We start from the raw sequence: 16,960 nt of genomic DNA on the forward strand, positions 1-16,960 counted from the left end.
CCTTGAGGTGCGGATGCTCTTGGACTGCTCTGGGGTCCTGGAGTTCTTAGATGTAATCTTTGCACTGTGAGATGTCCTGTCCACTTCTGCGTGGCAGACCTACATGGCGTAGACTTAACAACCGTTTCTCTCTCCGGCAACACTCATAATGTAAGAGGCACTCGTCGTCCCGTTTCTGCCTTGTTCTTTCACCCAGAAACAAATTTCCCCTCAAATCCAGTTCCCTCATCTCTTACCTTTTAAAATTCTGTATACAGGATGTGATCATTATTATTAAATGATGGTTTTTCCCCCTTTAACCTGATGGGTTGGTACTTAGAAGATTTGGAAAGTTGGGTGAGATGCGTGTGGTGCCTAGGAGGGAGGCGGATTCATTCTGTCAGCGGGTGTTTGCCTGCCCACTCTGACAGGCACTGTGCTGGAGGCTGGGGGGTCCGTGGTGAGCAGGAGCAGATGTATTCTCACCCTTGTGGTTTCCAGAGAAGTGCTGTCCTCTTCCTCGGGAGCTTAGAGGTTCAGGTAGAAGGGACATGTTACTGGTTGCTGTGCTTTTCAGTATGAAGTTCCGTCACAGTCGGATTTGATGTATTTTTGTGATACCTAACTCTCATCTCTGACTGGTTGAATTTCTTTACTGGCTTCAAGAATTGAGATGAAGGGAGCATAATGCTGGGATCCCATTCTGTCGCTCCTTTTCCCCTTCCTCCAATCCCAACCCAGAACAGCGTTGGATGCGTTCTAACATTAAGTGACAGGGCACCTGCGGGAATGGGGTGGGTGCAAATGTTGAGGAGAGAGTTACCATTTTCTGATTGTCTGTTCTCCACCATCCCTGAGTGAGGAGCTTTACAAACCGTCTCCTGGATCTTCAGGGAGACAGGTGGTGTGGTCTCCATCTCATAGGTTCAAGAAACAGGGAGGTTAAGTAGCTTAAAATTGTTCAAGATGCCCGTCAGCCTGGCTCTTTCCACCGTACCACATGGGCTTCCTTTAAACACTTGTTATTGCTAATCCTGTTGGCTTTATATTACTGAAGATCAAAGAAGTTAAACCAAAGTAGCAGTTTCAATTTGGAGTACTTATTTGCTTATGACAGTTTCAAGTTGGCCCAGTTCTTGCCATTTGCTTTGTGATTCTCACGTTTGAAAGCATCATCAGAACTTTTTAGTTCTTATGCTTTGAAACCTGCATGTTTTACAAAATTACTGTGATATCTGTTCATGAAGAAAGGCTGAATGCTTCATTCAGGGTTATAATTGCTATGACCAGTTCACATGCAACTTACCTCTCAGCTGTGTGGATCCCCAGTGTAGAGTGGCGGGGGAGTCTGCAGAGCTGCCGAAGAATCAGATAGAGATAAGTGTGACCCATGTTTTAGGGGGAAAAAACCGAAAACATGATAAGCATTTGCATTTGCTCCCTGGGTGGGAACAGTGGTGCTTTCATGCATTGCCAGCATAGCTGAAATCTCCTTCCTCTGTACTGAAAAGTGGCTGACGCTGAGTCCTGGAGGGGCGGTAAATTATGCCTTCCAAACACTTGAGGGTGTTAACGAGGCCCTGCAGAAATTATTAAGCCTGAGAAGTTCACCTATCCTCAGGCTGAGACACTTGAGAAAGCTGAGACACTGGCAAAGCTTGCTTCCTTTCTGAGAGAACTACAATTTGGTGGACAGGCTGAGATGATTTGAGACATCCTAAATCAGAAGCTCTGTCCTGCAGTTGTGCCTTTGGCTGGTATTCTGGGTGGATTTGCTACCAGTCGTTGTTTTCTATAAATCCCAAATGCTGCTGTCTCCGCTGTGGTTAAATGTGAACATGCAGCTTTGGAATGCTTAAGTTTGAATGCGGTATGATTTAAAATAAAAGAACATGATGAGGGACCCATTTGGGTAGAAAAAGAGGTTAAATATTTAAGCTGTGTGTGTTTCTCTGTGGGCTCACGCTCCTTTGTGAATTTTCACCCTTCCAGTTCCTTGGTAGAGGACCATTTCCTAAAACATACTGAGTGCTTCGTACTCTAGAACAGGGTAGGAAAAGGTCTGACTTCAAAGTTAGGAATCATGGGTTTGCGCTGTGACTTTGCCTCTTAACAGCTTTGTATCTCAATTTCCTCACATACAAAATGAAACTTGTATCTGCCCCCCAAATAAGTGACAAACTGGTTATAAAGAGCAAATGAGACCATGGGTACAAAAGTGCTTTGCAACAGGCAAAACATTCTAACACTTGCAAGGAAACTAATTAAGAAATGCCAGTTTTTACACCCACTGAATTCACAGTCTAGCAGGAGAGAGAAAAGCGATCATCTGAAATAACAGGGAAGCAATTACAGGGCTGTGTATACCAGACCCACCCTATAAGGTAAAGGCTATACATGCTGAGGGATTTCGTAGTAAGGGAAGATTGTTGATATTGAGGGGATCAGTAAAGGTTTCACAGAGAAGGTAGATTCTTTAGGTTTCATAAACTTTAGGTATTTTGGCTGGATGATGGGAGGGAAAGCAGCACCATGACTGAGCAGGAGTGAGGTTGGAGTGAGTGGAGTGTATCTAAGAAGCAGCAGCAGGCAGCCAGCAGGCCCCCAGGCCGTACCCAGATGGCAAACCACAGGACAGCTTAAGTCACATGCCCTTGGAAGCTGAATCTGCTTCTGATTTTCTTTGCGTAGGAGAAATTCGCATCGTGATGCTTTGCATTCTTCTTATTGTTAGTGGAGACAATAGTCATCACATAACTCAGAAGTTATCCCAGGCATTAACTAATGAATAGAGGACTTGCCCAGGAAACAGAACCAAAGTCAGCAAGTCTAGACTCGAAAGTGTCTTCTTCCTCCACCTATTTTTGGTTGTGCTTCCAGTTTCTCATGCTCAACTTTGATATTTTTGTTCCCTTGTGTAAATCCTAATAGCCTCTGATTTTGATTGGACATATAGGCTGAGTGAAACTGGAGAGGACAACTACACTAGCATCCTGCTTTCATTAGGAATTGAGTTTAAACTATGCTTGGGTAAGACACCTTGTCTTCTTTCAGAAGATTACATTGGACTGTGACGGAGCAGCTGGTTTGGGAGTAACCCTCCTGTCAATAAAATAAAAAGAAGTTTAGAAATTTGCTAAAATATTTTGATGAGACAACAATTTAGAGGCACAGGAGAGCAACCCATGCAGTCAGTACTTGAGGGACAGACAATTCCTGAGAGACAGGAGCACACGGAAGGCAGCTACCTGTTCACTCTGGCTCCTTCCCTGCAGGCACTTCCTAATTCACAGCCCAGGGTACAGGGTCTTAGCAGAAAGCAGTCGCACAGGGCTGAGAGGCTGGAGTTGGGGCTTCCAAAGTATCTGGGATTTGAAGGACAAAACCCCAGGGAAATGGAAACCACAAGGAAGTGAGCAAAAAATGGGCATGCTATCTTCCCTTAAGGTGCTTGCCAACTCCTAAAGTGCACACGATCAGAGCAAGACTCCGAGAACCCCTACAGAAGAAAGCAGCTGGGAGTCTTAGCAAGCTGTGTGGCTATTTCAGCAACGGTACATAGTGCAGGCGAGGTAAAGGTCAGTGTTTAAGGCTGGCCAATGAGGGGCGGGGTTGAGGGGAGAGAAACTGTTAAACAAGTGAAAATGGGAGAATTTGCTGCCAGCTGACCTGCAGCTAGCTAGCTAGATAAATTCTTCAAGCAACAGGAAGATAATTTGAGACAGAGGTTCAGATGTACATGAAGGATTGAAGAATGCCAGAAAGGGTAAAGATATGGTAAATATAAATAAAGATTTACTTTTAAAAGCAATAATAATGATGTGAGATTTAAAATATACAGAAGAAAAATATTTGACACTAATAGCATAACGGATGGGAGAGGATAAATGAAGTTTCTTGTAATTTTGGTAAGTTGCAAAATTACTAATTTGAAGTATAATATAATAGATTAGTGATGCTTACTTTAATTGCTAGGATAGCCACTAAAAGAATATTAAAAAACTAATTAAGCAAACTAATGAAGAAAAAACCCCATGGAATAGTAATAAAATTTGATCAATCCTAAAGGCAAGAAAGAAAGGAGAGATAAAAGAAAAAGAACAGATGAAACAAATAGAATGAGTATACACTTAAACTCAACCGCATCAGAAATTACATTAAATGTAAATGGACTGTATGTACAATTGGAAGCCAAAGATTTTTAAAACATTAAAATCCATTTATATCCTCTTTATAAAGAGACAATCTTGAGACAAGCTTTGAGTGCACAAATTTGAAAGTAAAAGTTTTGAAATAAACACATATACATACATGCACACATATACAGGCAGAGAAAATCAAATCAAGGATATAGAATATTTAAATAGTACTAGTAATCAACTTACTCTGCTTGACAATTGTAAAACATTACATTCAGCAACTGCAAGATACTCTTTTTTTTTTTAAGTTCACGTAGATCATTTACAAAAATAAGCAGTGTGCTGGGCCATAAATCAAGTTTAAATAAATTATAAAGTTTTGAAATAACATGTATGTTCTCTGACTACAGAGAACAATTAAAGTAGAAGTCAGTAACAGAAAGATAGAAAATCCCAAAATGTTTGGAAATTAAAGTTATGTTTCTAAATGACCCATACATCAAAGAAGGTATCAAAGTAGAAATTTAAAAAAATTTTTATCTAAATTTTAATGAAAATGATAAATAAATATGTGAGATGAATTTAAAGTAGTGCATAGAAGTAGATTTATAGCTTTACACTGCATGTATTTAAAAAGAAGAAAGATTGAAATATCTAAACTTCAATCTCAAGAAACTAAATGCAAGATGAATTAAAGTCCCTAAAACAGAAGAAAATAAAAATAAGAGCAGAAAGGAACAACATAGAAAAAAATGTAAGATAAAGGAAATCAACAAAAGCAAACATTGCTTTTTTAAAAAAATATTAATAAAATTGATAAACATCTAGTAAGACTGAGCAAGTTCAAAGAGAAAACAGATTATCAATGTCAGGAATGAAAAAGGGTGTATTACTACAGATTCTATAGGCATTTAATAGACATTAACATATGTTTAGTCCAGTAAATTTAACAATTTTGATAAAATGAACATATTTGTTGAAAAATACTACCTACAAAACAGACATGGAAATATGCACAATCTTATGTCTATGAAAGAAAATTAATTCATGATTTAAAACCTTTACACACCAAAAAAAAAAACAAAAAAAAACAAAAAACAAAAAAAAAACCAAACCACCTCAAAACATCTAGCCCAGATGGCCTTTTTGAATTCTAAATCTTTGAAGGAAGAAATAAAATTCTCATAAAATTTCTCAAGGAATAGCTGGACCTAGAGATTATCATATTAAATGAAGTAAATCAGAGAAAGACAATATATGATATCATTATATATGGAATCTTAAAAAAAAATACAAATGAACTTATTTACAAACCAGAAACAGGTTTATAGACATAGAACACAAACTATGGTTACCAAAGGGGGAAGGCGTGGGGGAGGGAGGGATAAATTAGGGGTTTGGGATTAATACATATACACTACTATATATACTATAAATAAACAACAAGGACCTACTGTATAGCACAGGGAACTGTTTTCAATATCTTATAATCTATAATGGAAAAGAATCTGAAGAAGCATATATATGTATATGTATAACTAAATCACTTTGCTGTACATTTGAAATTAATCCAACATTGTAAATCAGCTATACCTCAATGAAAAGTTTTACAAAAATTTTCTCAAGGAACAGAAATTTTTCAGCTTATTTTATGGGGCCAACCAGCATAACTTGACACTAAAATCTGATTTTAATATTACTGTGTTGAGCAAAAGAAGTCAGACACAAAAGAGTCAATACTGTTTGATTCCATTAATATGAGATTCAGTAGTGGGCTTAAAAGAAACCAGAATAATGATTACTCTCAGAGGGTGAGATACTGACTGGTAGGCTGTGTAAGGGAATCTCCTGGGGGGCTGGAATGTTCTCTATCTTTATCTGGGTAGTAGTTATAAGATTATGTACATATGTAAAAATTAATTGAGTTATACCCTGAAGATGTGTGTACTTTGTTTTATATGTATATTAAAAAAAAGACTATAAACTTGCTCTGGTAAAACACAATGATATTTTCATTACCACGCAGTTTCTTGTATATCTGAATTGAATCCAATGTGCATTTCACTTGCTCGCCTTCTAGTTTGACTGCCTTGGGTAAATGCCCACTTCTGACGGAGCTGACTTGAACAGCAGGGAGCCTTTGCCTCAGGCTGCTTACTCTCTAGGAGTAAGGAAATTACCCAGCCCCAGAATTGCCTGTGATGAGCACCTGCTTCTTCCACTGGCTGGCTCGCTTCATACAGTGTGGTTTTCTTCACAGGCACGGTGGTTCTGGGAAGCGTACTTCCAGTCAATCAAAGCCATTGCCCTGGCCACCTTGCAGATCATCAATGACCGGATCTATCCGTATGCTGCCATCTCCTATGAAGAATGGAACGACCCCCCTGCCGTGGTAAGTGAATTCCGGTGCTCGCCACGCCAGCCACAGGCCAGCTGTCAGGATGGGACAGTGGAAAATGTATTGAGTTTTAAATTCGAGCTTTCTAAGATGAGAGTGTGCTGTAATACTTGGAGTCCGATAGGACCAGCTTACATCTGAAATGATGACAAAGGTCAGAAACACTGAAGCAGCAGCTTCCAGTTTGTTTTGAATGTGCTCAGGGAGACAGGACACTTATTGATGGCAGAAATAAACAGGGAGACCTGGGTCTTGTTGGACATGGAAGACTTCCTGATGACTTCTGCAGTTACAGTGCTTTGAATTCTTGAAAAGATTGTAAGCAGCTTAATAGCTTATTCTTGTGCCAGGGACTGTGCTAAGTGCTTTACATGGATTATGTCAGTTAACATCTCAAAAACTGCAGTGCGGAAAATCATCAGCACAAGTGATCTAGGGGCAATGTGGGTTGCTCAGGACTGGGGCTGAGGCCCCTGCGTATTTCTAGCAGAAAGGTGGGGGTGGTTAGAAGCTGCTCTCAGGGCTTGGTCCTTGCTTGAGGGAGTCATGAGATACCCGTGACTCCCTCAAGCATCCTAGGGAGTGTGGCACTGGCCATGCCTTCCTCACGGAAAGTGCCTGAAGCTTTGGGGCTGGCAGTTACTGCTTCCCAGCTTCTCGGGAGCACACCTGCCGTGGCTTCCACGTGAGAGATGTGGACTCCTCTCCACTGAATCATTGCCAGCCGTCCTTGTCCCCTGATAATACTTTTCTCTGGATCACACTGTGTGCTGCTGCCTGGTTAATCTTCACGTAGGGCCCTCCCTCCCTACATCTTTTATTAGGTGGTTACTGTGGGGCAGGCACTCCACCAGGTGCTGAGAAAGCAGAAAAAGAAGCCAGGGCCTGCCCTCAAAGGAACTCTCCACTAACTGGGAAGCCAGCAAGTGAGGCAGTAGTCGTGTGAAAAGTCCTGTAATAGAGTGGTCCGCGGACTGCGGACTGCGGACTGCGGAGGGAGCACCCGTCAGGCTGCGCTCCTGGGTGGGAGGGGTCAGGACGCTTCCCAGAGCGGGGGTGCCTGAGAGGAAGTAAATACACACTTACAGTAAAATCAGAACAACAGCAAACACCTTTCTGTTCTGCTTGAGGTAGAGTTTCCTTCTGTCCATCTCCTCCCTTGAATCTGTTACCAAAGGTTACCTTCCAGAATGTTTCTAATCCTTATATAAACATAACTATATAATTTTAGAACACAAATGGGATCATATTACACATATTCTACATCTTTCCTTTTTTACTTTAATAACAGATCATGGACTTCCCTTTCATTCTATATAGGTATATTTCAGTTTTAAGGATGGCTGTATGGTATTCCATCGTTCAGATGTATCTTACATGCAGATCATGCAGATCTGTTATTGATAGAGATTTAGGTTGCTTTTTGATCTATTATTGATAGAGATTTAGATTGCTTTTTCTCCCCCCTATTTTCAAACAGTAACACAAGGGACATCCTTTCATATGTTTTTGCACATAAATGTGTAAATATATCTATAGAATTCTAGCTGACAAATTGCTGAAAGGATAAACACATTTTGAATGTTGATAGATATTAACACATTGCCCTTTCAAAAGACTATTACAGTTTCCTAATTCCACCAATAACATTTTGGTTATTCTGGTTCTCCATGCTTTCAGTAACCGTGAGTACTTGGATTTTTGCTCATCTGATCTTACATGTGTGTATTTTTCAAGTGGAAGGTTGATTATCTCTTTATCAGTTTCTCCCAGAATACAAATGTAAATCCTATTTGTATTTTGATTGGTCACATTGAATTTTTAGATTGTTTTAGGCATTTATTCAGTCAGTAGGTATTTACTGATTGCCTGCTATGTTCCAGGCAGTGTTCTTGGTTCTTGAAATGTGTCAGTCAACAAAGCAGAGAAAAATCCATGCCTTTGGGGAATTTGCATTGCAGTAGATCTTGCTACCCCGAAGCAAGATTTGTCTTTCTAGTAGAATTTTAGTTTTCTTTGTATGGGTCCTTCACAAGTCCTGAAAATTTTTTTCTTAGGCATTTTATCTTTCTTATGTTCTGATAAAGGAATATATACTTTCTGACATCATGGTTTCTGACTGGTTACTTTTGTATGAATACATATTTTGGCTTTTGTATATACATTTTGTAATACTGTTTTACTGAATTCTATAATTGTTTCATCTTTTTAAAGTTGATTTCTCTGTGTCTTCTAGTTACAGTCATACCTAATGCGAATTTTGCTTCCTTTTTCCAATATCTGAACCTTTTATTACATTTTATATAATTACCTTGGTTAGTACTTCCAGAACCATGTTAAATTATGATCTGAGTGTTAAAAAAGAAAGGTAGGTATCATTTAGTCAGAGAAAGGGAGAAGGGGTCTATCAGAAGGACCAGCAGATTCAGAGATCAGAGGGACAAGAGAGCGTGGTGGTTTGGAGAACTTCGAGGGGGTCAGTGTGGCAGGAGTGAAGGAGGCTTGTGAGGGAGAGACAGAAGGTGAAGCCTGCAGAGGGCCCAGATCATGAAATACCTGGTACCTTATGGACAGTGTTGGAATGTTACCTGTGAGCAGTAGGAAACCACTGAAGCATTGACACAGGAGCAATGCGGTGAGCTTGTGTTTCTGATCAGTCTGACATCAGTAGTGGGACAAGACTGGAGGCAGGAGACTATTTCAGGAATCCAGATGAGAATTAATAGAGGACAAATTTGAGCCGTATCAGGGAGAATTACTATTCTAACTGGCCAGTAGGGGAGTTTAGGAAGAGTGAGGAATATGGTGTAGTTTATCCAGATGCGGAATGTGGGTACATGAGGGTTGTGGGCAAGGGCGGTGTTGGGGTCCAAACTCAGTCTGACTGCAGGACCTAGTCCAGCCCCAGTCTGCCTTTCCGGGAGCTCTCGATTTCTGGCAACCCAGCTTTGACCTCCCTGTGCCTTTGTGAGTGTGGGTCTTTCACTGAGATGCCCTTCTTCCCCACCACCTCCAGTCGTCCATATTTTATCCAGATTTCAGGGGTCTGCTCGTATATACCTTCCTCCATGAGGTTTTCCTGGACCCCCTAAGCAGGAAGTAATCTTTCTTCCTTGTTATTCTGAAAGCATATTATCTGTGTCTTTCCTATCATATAACATGTTTTAACATGCATAGAAGTATAATTTCCTGTAAAGTTTTAAGCTTCTTAAGGGAACTTCTGAGTTATCTTGGTATTCCTCGTAATATCTGGGACAATGTAATTCAGACAGGAGGTCCTTGATACATAAAGAAAGGAAAGAGGGAGGGAAGGAGGAAGACTGGAATCCCAGACTTGAGCCATCTAAAGCCTACTCACACGCTGTTGTAACAGCCGTTGTTTTATTTGACCTTCACCCTGTTGGGAAGGTGGGGAAAGTGGTAGATTCTTTCTTATCTATAGAGCAGTGAGGCTCACAGAGCCTGATGACTTGTCTGAGGTCATATGATGCGCAAGTGGTGTAAACAAGCAAGAGCCTAAGTCTTGGACTTGCAGATGATCTTGAAGTGCTTATGGAGTTTTATGGGAGCCATTGAGCCTCCTCTGGATTGAAATATCCCCACTATTCCAAGCATATGGTACACGCTAGAGATAAAGAATATCAATGTGTCCCTCTGCAGGGGAATTCATACAGGTGAGATGGTCATGACCCAGCTGGAAAACGTGGAAACAGGGACTTTATTCTGTACTGTTCATCTAAAGCTCTAAGGAAAGTGTGTAAGAATAAATGGTGGGAATTTTGGTCTCTGTATTTCATAAGAATATAGACTAGGAGAAAATAGTATATGAAATTCTGTAGTTTTGAAATGGATATATTTTAATTTAGAACAAAATGCTCAAAGTGCCGGACTCATAATTTGGGAAAGAACATAAATGAGAAGTATTTTAAGAAGCATAGATCTGGATATGCAACTGGAAAATATATTCTATATTTTTTCCTTTAGCTCTTTCTTAAATAATCCTTTTTAGGGAAATTCAGTATTTACCACATTTCTAGGTGCTCAGGTGGTGAGAACCTTGATTTAAAGCTGTGGATTGTACATTTCTGCGTCTTCAGTGAAAGCAACTAACAGGAGGCCTGAGTGACACTGATTTATTTATAGTTAACTTCCCCCCTCCCCTTCAGAAATATTTAACCTACTCTAGATGTGACTACTATGAGCCCAACCTGCAGGGGAGTCTCCCCTCTAGATTCCATCACATTTACAATATCCGTCACCCCAAGGTGGGAGGAGGTGTGGACCTTGGTTAGTAAATCAAAAGATGGTCTGTTTTTTTCAAAGATCTGCTGTCAGGGCCTCCAGCTGTGCAGTGAGCTTGCTCAGACTGACAAGGAGGGGTGAAAGTAAAGAGCCCTATTTTGGCCAGGTGCCACTACCATAGTTTAATGTTAAAAAAAAAAAATGGCCTATGTGTGTGGATGATGAAGACAGCAAGGGGTGGCCTTGCAGAGACCAGGTGTTGATGTCAGCAACTGCTTTGCCATTCCTGTCTGTAGCCAGAGAGGAGGCCGATTACATTATCCACGTTGGGCCACACTCTCAAAACTTGAAAAAGCTTGGCAAAGTAATTCTGGAGCATAATTTTAAAGTAGCAAATCTGTCTGGTCTGGAGAGATTGGCCCTTTGTTTTGAATCTTCTCTTTGGAAGGAATTTCTCACCAAATGAAGGTTCTTTATGAGGTGGTGACACATTTGCTTTTATCATTAATGTTCTTAGCTCCTCACGTCAAGGATGCCTGCATTTTACTGCCTTTTTGGTCTCTCTGTGCTTTCATCTTTCTCCCTTTTTTGCAGATATCAGCAATACTTTATCATCTCCCCAAATACTCTGCACCTGTATCACTTTTAAGCTCTGTGTCATTTCTGGTCTTGCCCCTTGGCAGGCCTCGTCCCTACGTCTGGGCATAGCCTGTGTGTCTGGGGAGCTCCTTGGACCCCCGCCCCCGCCTGACTTCTGGCTCTCTCCCAATGTGATCATGTCTGGAGGACAGAGACCGAGGCAAATGGGCATTAAATGTGATGCAGGGATGGAATGGGCCAGGAATGTAAATTTTTGGATTCTGCATGTGTCAACAAAACCGTATCTGCTCAGTGACAATTTTTTAAAAACTAAATGTAATATAGTCCTAAAATCATGTTGTAGAGTGAATATTTTCCCATGTTATTTTTCTATGATGTGAGTTGAAAGATTATGCTCCACCTTATCAATATGTCCTAATTTTAGTTACCCAGTCCTTTTTGACAGGTTTTTTTTTCAGATTTACTCTCAGAGATAACACTAGTAAAGATAACCCAGATTTTTTTCTTTAAATGCATTGACCATGCCAGACCTAGAACAGAAAGGGGAGATAGCAAGGCTTCCATGGCTGTTGACAAAAATTGATGAGAAAAATGAGGAAATGACCTAAAGTGGATTGTTATACTCAGCATAGGAATGAGATTGAAAACAAGAGCTTGTTCCTATGAAATCTAGCCAGAGTAGCAACTTATCTGCAAGCAAGGCCATAGAGGAGGATTATTTACTTACCTCGACATCCCGTAAGCCTCAGTCTAAGTCCAGCTTTTGAAGATAGGAAGGGAAGGATCGAGAGGTGGGAGTATCATGTGAGAGCACTTACTTGATTGGCAGTTATCACCCCTGAGGAACAGGGATCAGAGCTATGGGTACAATGCAGCAGAGCTTGCTGGAGCCTCTAGTTCTTAGGGAAGTGGTTCTCCAATGTTAGTACACACCAGAAGCTCCTGAAAGGCTCGAGAAAACACAGATGGCTGCTGCTCCCCCGACCAGTTTCAGATTGAGTAGGTCTGTATGGGGTTCTAATTTGCGTCTCTAGCAAGTTCCTGAGTGGTGTTGAGGCTGCTGGTCCAGGGACCCTACTTTCATGTGGGATCGATTCACTGTGTGTGTCCTGACTCACTGCCCAGAGAAGGCTCTCCCTCTCTCCTCATCCAGTTCCTCTTCTGGACCCTGGGGCTTGGATTAGAAGCATCCAGAGACTGGCTTCAGCCCACATCTGTCTCAGCTACATGGAGAACTCAGGGCTGCCGGTACTTAGATATCCAGATAGCAGCCATCATTCACAAAGGTTGTGGTTGTACAAGCCGCTGAAAATATCACTCAGCTGTAAATACTAACAAGCAGTAAATCACTCTGCAGGCCAAGGAAGCACCAGCTCAGATGCACAGAGCAGATCTCTGAGTTGAAAAGATAGCCAGTTAACAGCCTGCTTAGCTCAACACCGTGCCCTTTAACTTCCAGGTTGTGGAATGTTTCTCTGGAATTTGAAAGTCTCCCTGGTCCCCCAGGAGGCCTTCTTGGCTTATTCCCCCCTTCTTCCTCCCACTGCTTAGATATACCTGAAGTATGTATGGAATTTAGAAATTTTAGCTTGAAGTAAGTTTAAGCCTTCTGAAGTCTTTTGTTTTTAAAGGTGCCATATTTACAAGATCCCGGTTGCACGGGTGGTCTACTCTACCGTCCTCAATTCCAAACCTTTCCTTGAGTAGCCTGTGCCATTGAATTGTTTTGTATCTGTAGTTGCTTCTGTGGAAACAAGCCTGAAAGTCTCAGGTCATCGGTAGCCAGGGAATAAAGAAAGCAGAGTTGGGTCTGTGGGTGGAGAGATGCAGGAAGATCCAAAGAGCTGGGTCTGGTCTTTGGGTCTTGGCCCCAAGTCAAGGACTTGGCCAGTTCTGATAGTCAGAAAATGGAAAAGATGAGCTCGCAAGTCAGATGCCTGTGGGGAGGATAAGTGAGGAACATGGAGAGACAAACTTGGGAGTGTTGCGAAGAGGATCATGTTGATCAGAGCCTCATTCCTGGTCAAGAGAGACTAGGATACCAGTGTGACACACCCCTGCACCGCAGCTCCAGTGGTGGTGGTGGGAAAACCACATGCATTGTTTCCCTGGATGCAGTCCCACCTCTGTTGCTTTTGCAGAGTTCGCTCTTATGGCTCTGGCTCTCAAGAGGCAACACCTGACTGCTTCCTCATGTCACACGGAGGAGGGCAGTGAATAGAACAATTTCTCAGAGTCTCTGGGAGCTTGATCTGGCGGCGGATTAATTGAGAACATACTGAGCGTTTTGGCAAAGTCATCCTTCATGTGCCAGCTGTCACTTACTAGCACCTCAAATTCCCTTTCCCCTTGTTTCAGGGGCCGCTTTCATTCTCCCTTGAGTCTGCTTAAGTGATTCAGCAGCAGAGGTGACCAGGAAAAGGAGTTGTTGGGTATCACAATATCAGGATAACGAATCCTGTTTTCATTTCTGATATCCTATTGTAATTACATGCCTACCAATTAATTAGTGTTTGACTATAATTTCCTAGTAAAAGGGTTATTACAGCTGCAGAGTAGAAAAATTTCTACATTGCTTCAGCTGGAGGTTGATTCTTGATTTTTGGTTCTCTTTTGTATCTCAGCCGTATTTCTTAATTTTGTATTTAAAAAATGGTATGGCTTAACATGTGTATGGTTTAAGAATTCAAGTAGTAAAATAAAGTATGTAACTAAAATTAAGTCCTGTTCCCAAGGGACAACTGATTTTAAGTCTTTTAGCTTTCCTCTGAGACTTATTTTCCTGTCTCCTGATAAAATGCTGGTAGTGCTATTTTTTGATGTCTCAATCATAGGCATTATCTTTTTACTTCCTTCGAGTTTGAGTTAGGGCTTCGTTTCCTGTTCTCCCTTCTTCCTACCCATTTCTCTCCTCCCATCTGACCAGTGGGGCGATGTCACCATTTTTCATTAAAGCGGTGTTTATTGTTGCATTATTAGGACTATGTAAATATTGCTTCCAATTGAACCAAGAAGTAAATGATGATTACCTGATTATGCTTCCTTTCTTGTATAACTTTATTTTCCAGGGAGTGGATATATAACTGCCTTTATTTTCCCTCTTAGCTTTTCATGTTCCTATCATTGCTTTTTACTAAATTCTCCAACAAAAGACTGAAATGGTCAAGGATTTCCTCCCTCCTTCCCCCTTTCTTTCTCCCTTTCTCTCTCTTCCTTCCCCTCCCTCCCATCCATCCCCTTCTCCGTAGCCCTGCACTTCAGCTCCAGTGTGGATTGATTGCTCCTCGGTCTCCTGTATGGTGCTCATCCTGAATCCTCTGTTCACCAAGCTTCTCAGAAAGTCCCCTTTTTTCTCTTCTTTGTTGGATTCTTTGTTTCCAAGTTTTATCATCTTCCTCTTTTTTTGGTTTATTTTTTCCAAAAGCTTCCCAAGAAAAGAAACTATTGAGACATAAATGTGTTGTCACCTTGCATGTCTGAAAACATATTTATTCTATTTCACATTGAGTAAGAGTTGGGCTAGTGCAGAATTCTAGTTGAGGTGGGTTTTCTTCAGAAATTTGAAAGCATTGTTCCATTGTCCTCTAAGCTTCCCGTTTTAATCTCAAAGAGTGAGATGTCATTCTCATTCCTGCACCTTCTATGTGAAAATGTTTATCTTCCTGGGAAATTCTTGTTCTGAAACTTTGATGATATGCCTTGGTATGAGTGTTTTTTTGTTCACTGGATGCTGATTTGGGCCCTTTATAAGGAAATAGCCATCAAATTCTGATAAATTTTCATGTTTTATATTTTTCTTTTTTTCCTGCTTTCTCTTTTTCCTGCTTTCTCTTTTTCCTCTTTATGGAACTTGGGTTACCTAGATGATGAATGTGCTAGGTTGATCCTCATTCTTCTTATCTTTTCTGTCCTATTTGTCATTTCTCTCTGTTTTAATGGACCTTTTATTTTATGAGATACTTTCTCAATTTTATCTTTTAACTTTTCTTTTGATTTTAAAAATTTTGTTCACTTTTCATTTCTAAGAGTTCTTTCTTGACTTCTAGTTAATCTTTATAGCTTCCTATTTTTTGTTTTAAGGATGTACTTTCTCTCTCTGAGGATGTTTATGGGTTTTTCATTTTTTTTAGCTCCCTATATTGTTTATTTCCTTTGAATTCCTTTTTCAGTTCTTTAATTTCTATCTCTCATATTGAAGCTTTCTTTAAATACCTGATGTTTCTTAGCAGTCTACTCTTGCTTTAAGAGTGAGGCACTGAAAGCTGATTAGAAGCTCTGTGTACCTGGCAGGCTTGTCAACTTATGGACTTTACTATGGTTAAGAGGATGCGGACCTGATTATTTGTCCTAGTGTTGATATTCATGGGTTATTTCTGTTGGATTGGTTCCCTGATCCAGAGAATAATGTTTCTGCCCTTGGGAGTGGGGAGAGGATGGATAATAAGTCTGGGCTGCACGCGTTTGCGAGCTGAATGAGGGAAGGATACGGGTTCTAATCCTTCATTTGATAGATGATTGCTCTATTCGGTGTGGTACCTCACCCTGCCTTCTGTGCTCGTGTCGCTGAGTGTGGGATTTAATTCATTTCCTCTAGAGGATAAACCTCCCTTCTCTGCTAAGGTGATGGGAGGAAGTGGGGACAGGGAGAGGGCTGGCCTGCCTGTGCATGTAGGTTTCAGGGATCTTGGAGCCAAACTGTTCCTTCTTCCTGTTTTGAGAGTCCCTCCTTCCTGAAACCTTGGACCTCCAATTTCTGAGTCTTCTTATCATCATCCTTGGAAGGCTTAGCTTTTATACTTTGCTAGGTAGTTTATGTTCCTGTATCTGCCTTTTGTTTGCTTCAACAGACCGAAAAATTTCTATAGTTTTTTAATTTTAATTTTTTATTTTGACATACTTTCAGACTTAAAGACCCCAAAATAGTACAACTTCTGTACACCCTTTGCCCATATTCCTCAGATGTTAATATTTAACCACACTTCCTTTATTATTTCTCTCTGTGTGTGTATTCATATTTATATATTTTTTCCTGAACCATTTGGAAGTTGCAGATATGATACACCTTTATATTTCTCATAGAATCACAGTACAGTTACCAAAATCATTTGGAAATAAGCAGTGATCCAGTATTATTAATAATATCTATAGACCTTACTTAGATTTTGCCAATTAGTCTCATAATGTCCATTATAGCAAAAGAAGATTCCAGACCATTTATTGCATTCCATTTTCATGTCTCTTTAGTCTGCTTTTGTCTGGAACAGTTTCTTAGTCTTTCTTTGTCCTACATGTCATTGGCTTTTTTGAAGGCAACATGTCAGTTATTTTGGAAGATTTGCCTTGATTTTGATTTGTCTTATGCTTTTTGCATCAAATTAGGCATTCCACTTCAAATTATTGAAATTCAAATTGTGCATCTTTGACAGGAATATCACAAAACTAATGTTGGTTCTCAGTGTATCATGTGGAGGACACATGATGTCAGTGTGTCCCATTAGTGGTGATGATAAGTTCAGTCACAGGTTTCTGCTGGATTTCTCCAATGTGAACTGACTTTTCTTTTAACGTGTCTTGCGGGAAATGCTTTGAGACTGTGTAAATA

At 40.6% G+C, this 16,960-nt stretch overlaps 1 protein-coding gene across 4 annotated transcripts in view; it reads left to right on the top strand.

Moving 5' to 3' along the window:
• EXT2 (exostosin glycosyltransferase 2) overlaps positions 1-16,960 on the top strand; it is a 154,565-nt gene that overhangs the window by 79,683 nt on the left and 57,922 nt on the right. For all 4 annotated transcript variants that reach the window (XM_032488496.1, XM_032488495.1, XM_032488493.1 and 1 more), the window contains one exon: positions 6,379-6,510. In XM_032488496.1, coding sequence (XP_032344387.1) covers positions 6,379-6,510 — 132 coding nt within the window. The remainder of the gene's footprint in view (positions 1-6,378; positions 6,511-16,960) is intronic.

This window comes from Camelus ferus, chromosome 10 (assembly GCF_009834535.1).
Source record: "Camelus ferus isolate YT-003-E chromosome 10, BCGSAC_Cfer_1.0, whole genome shotgun sequence".
NCBI classification, from domain to species: Eukaryota; Metazoa; Chordata; class Mammalia; order Artiodactyla; family Camelidae; genus Camelus; species Camelus ferus.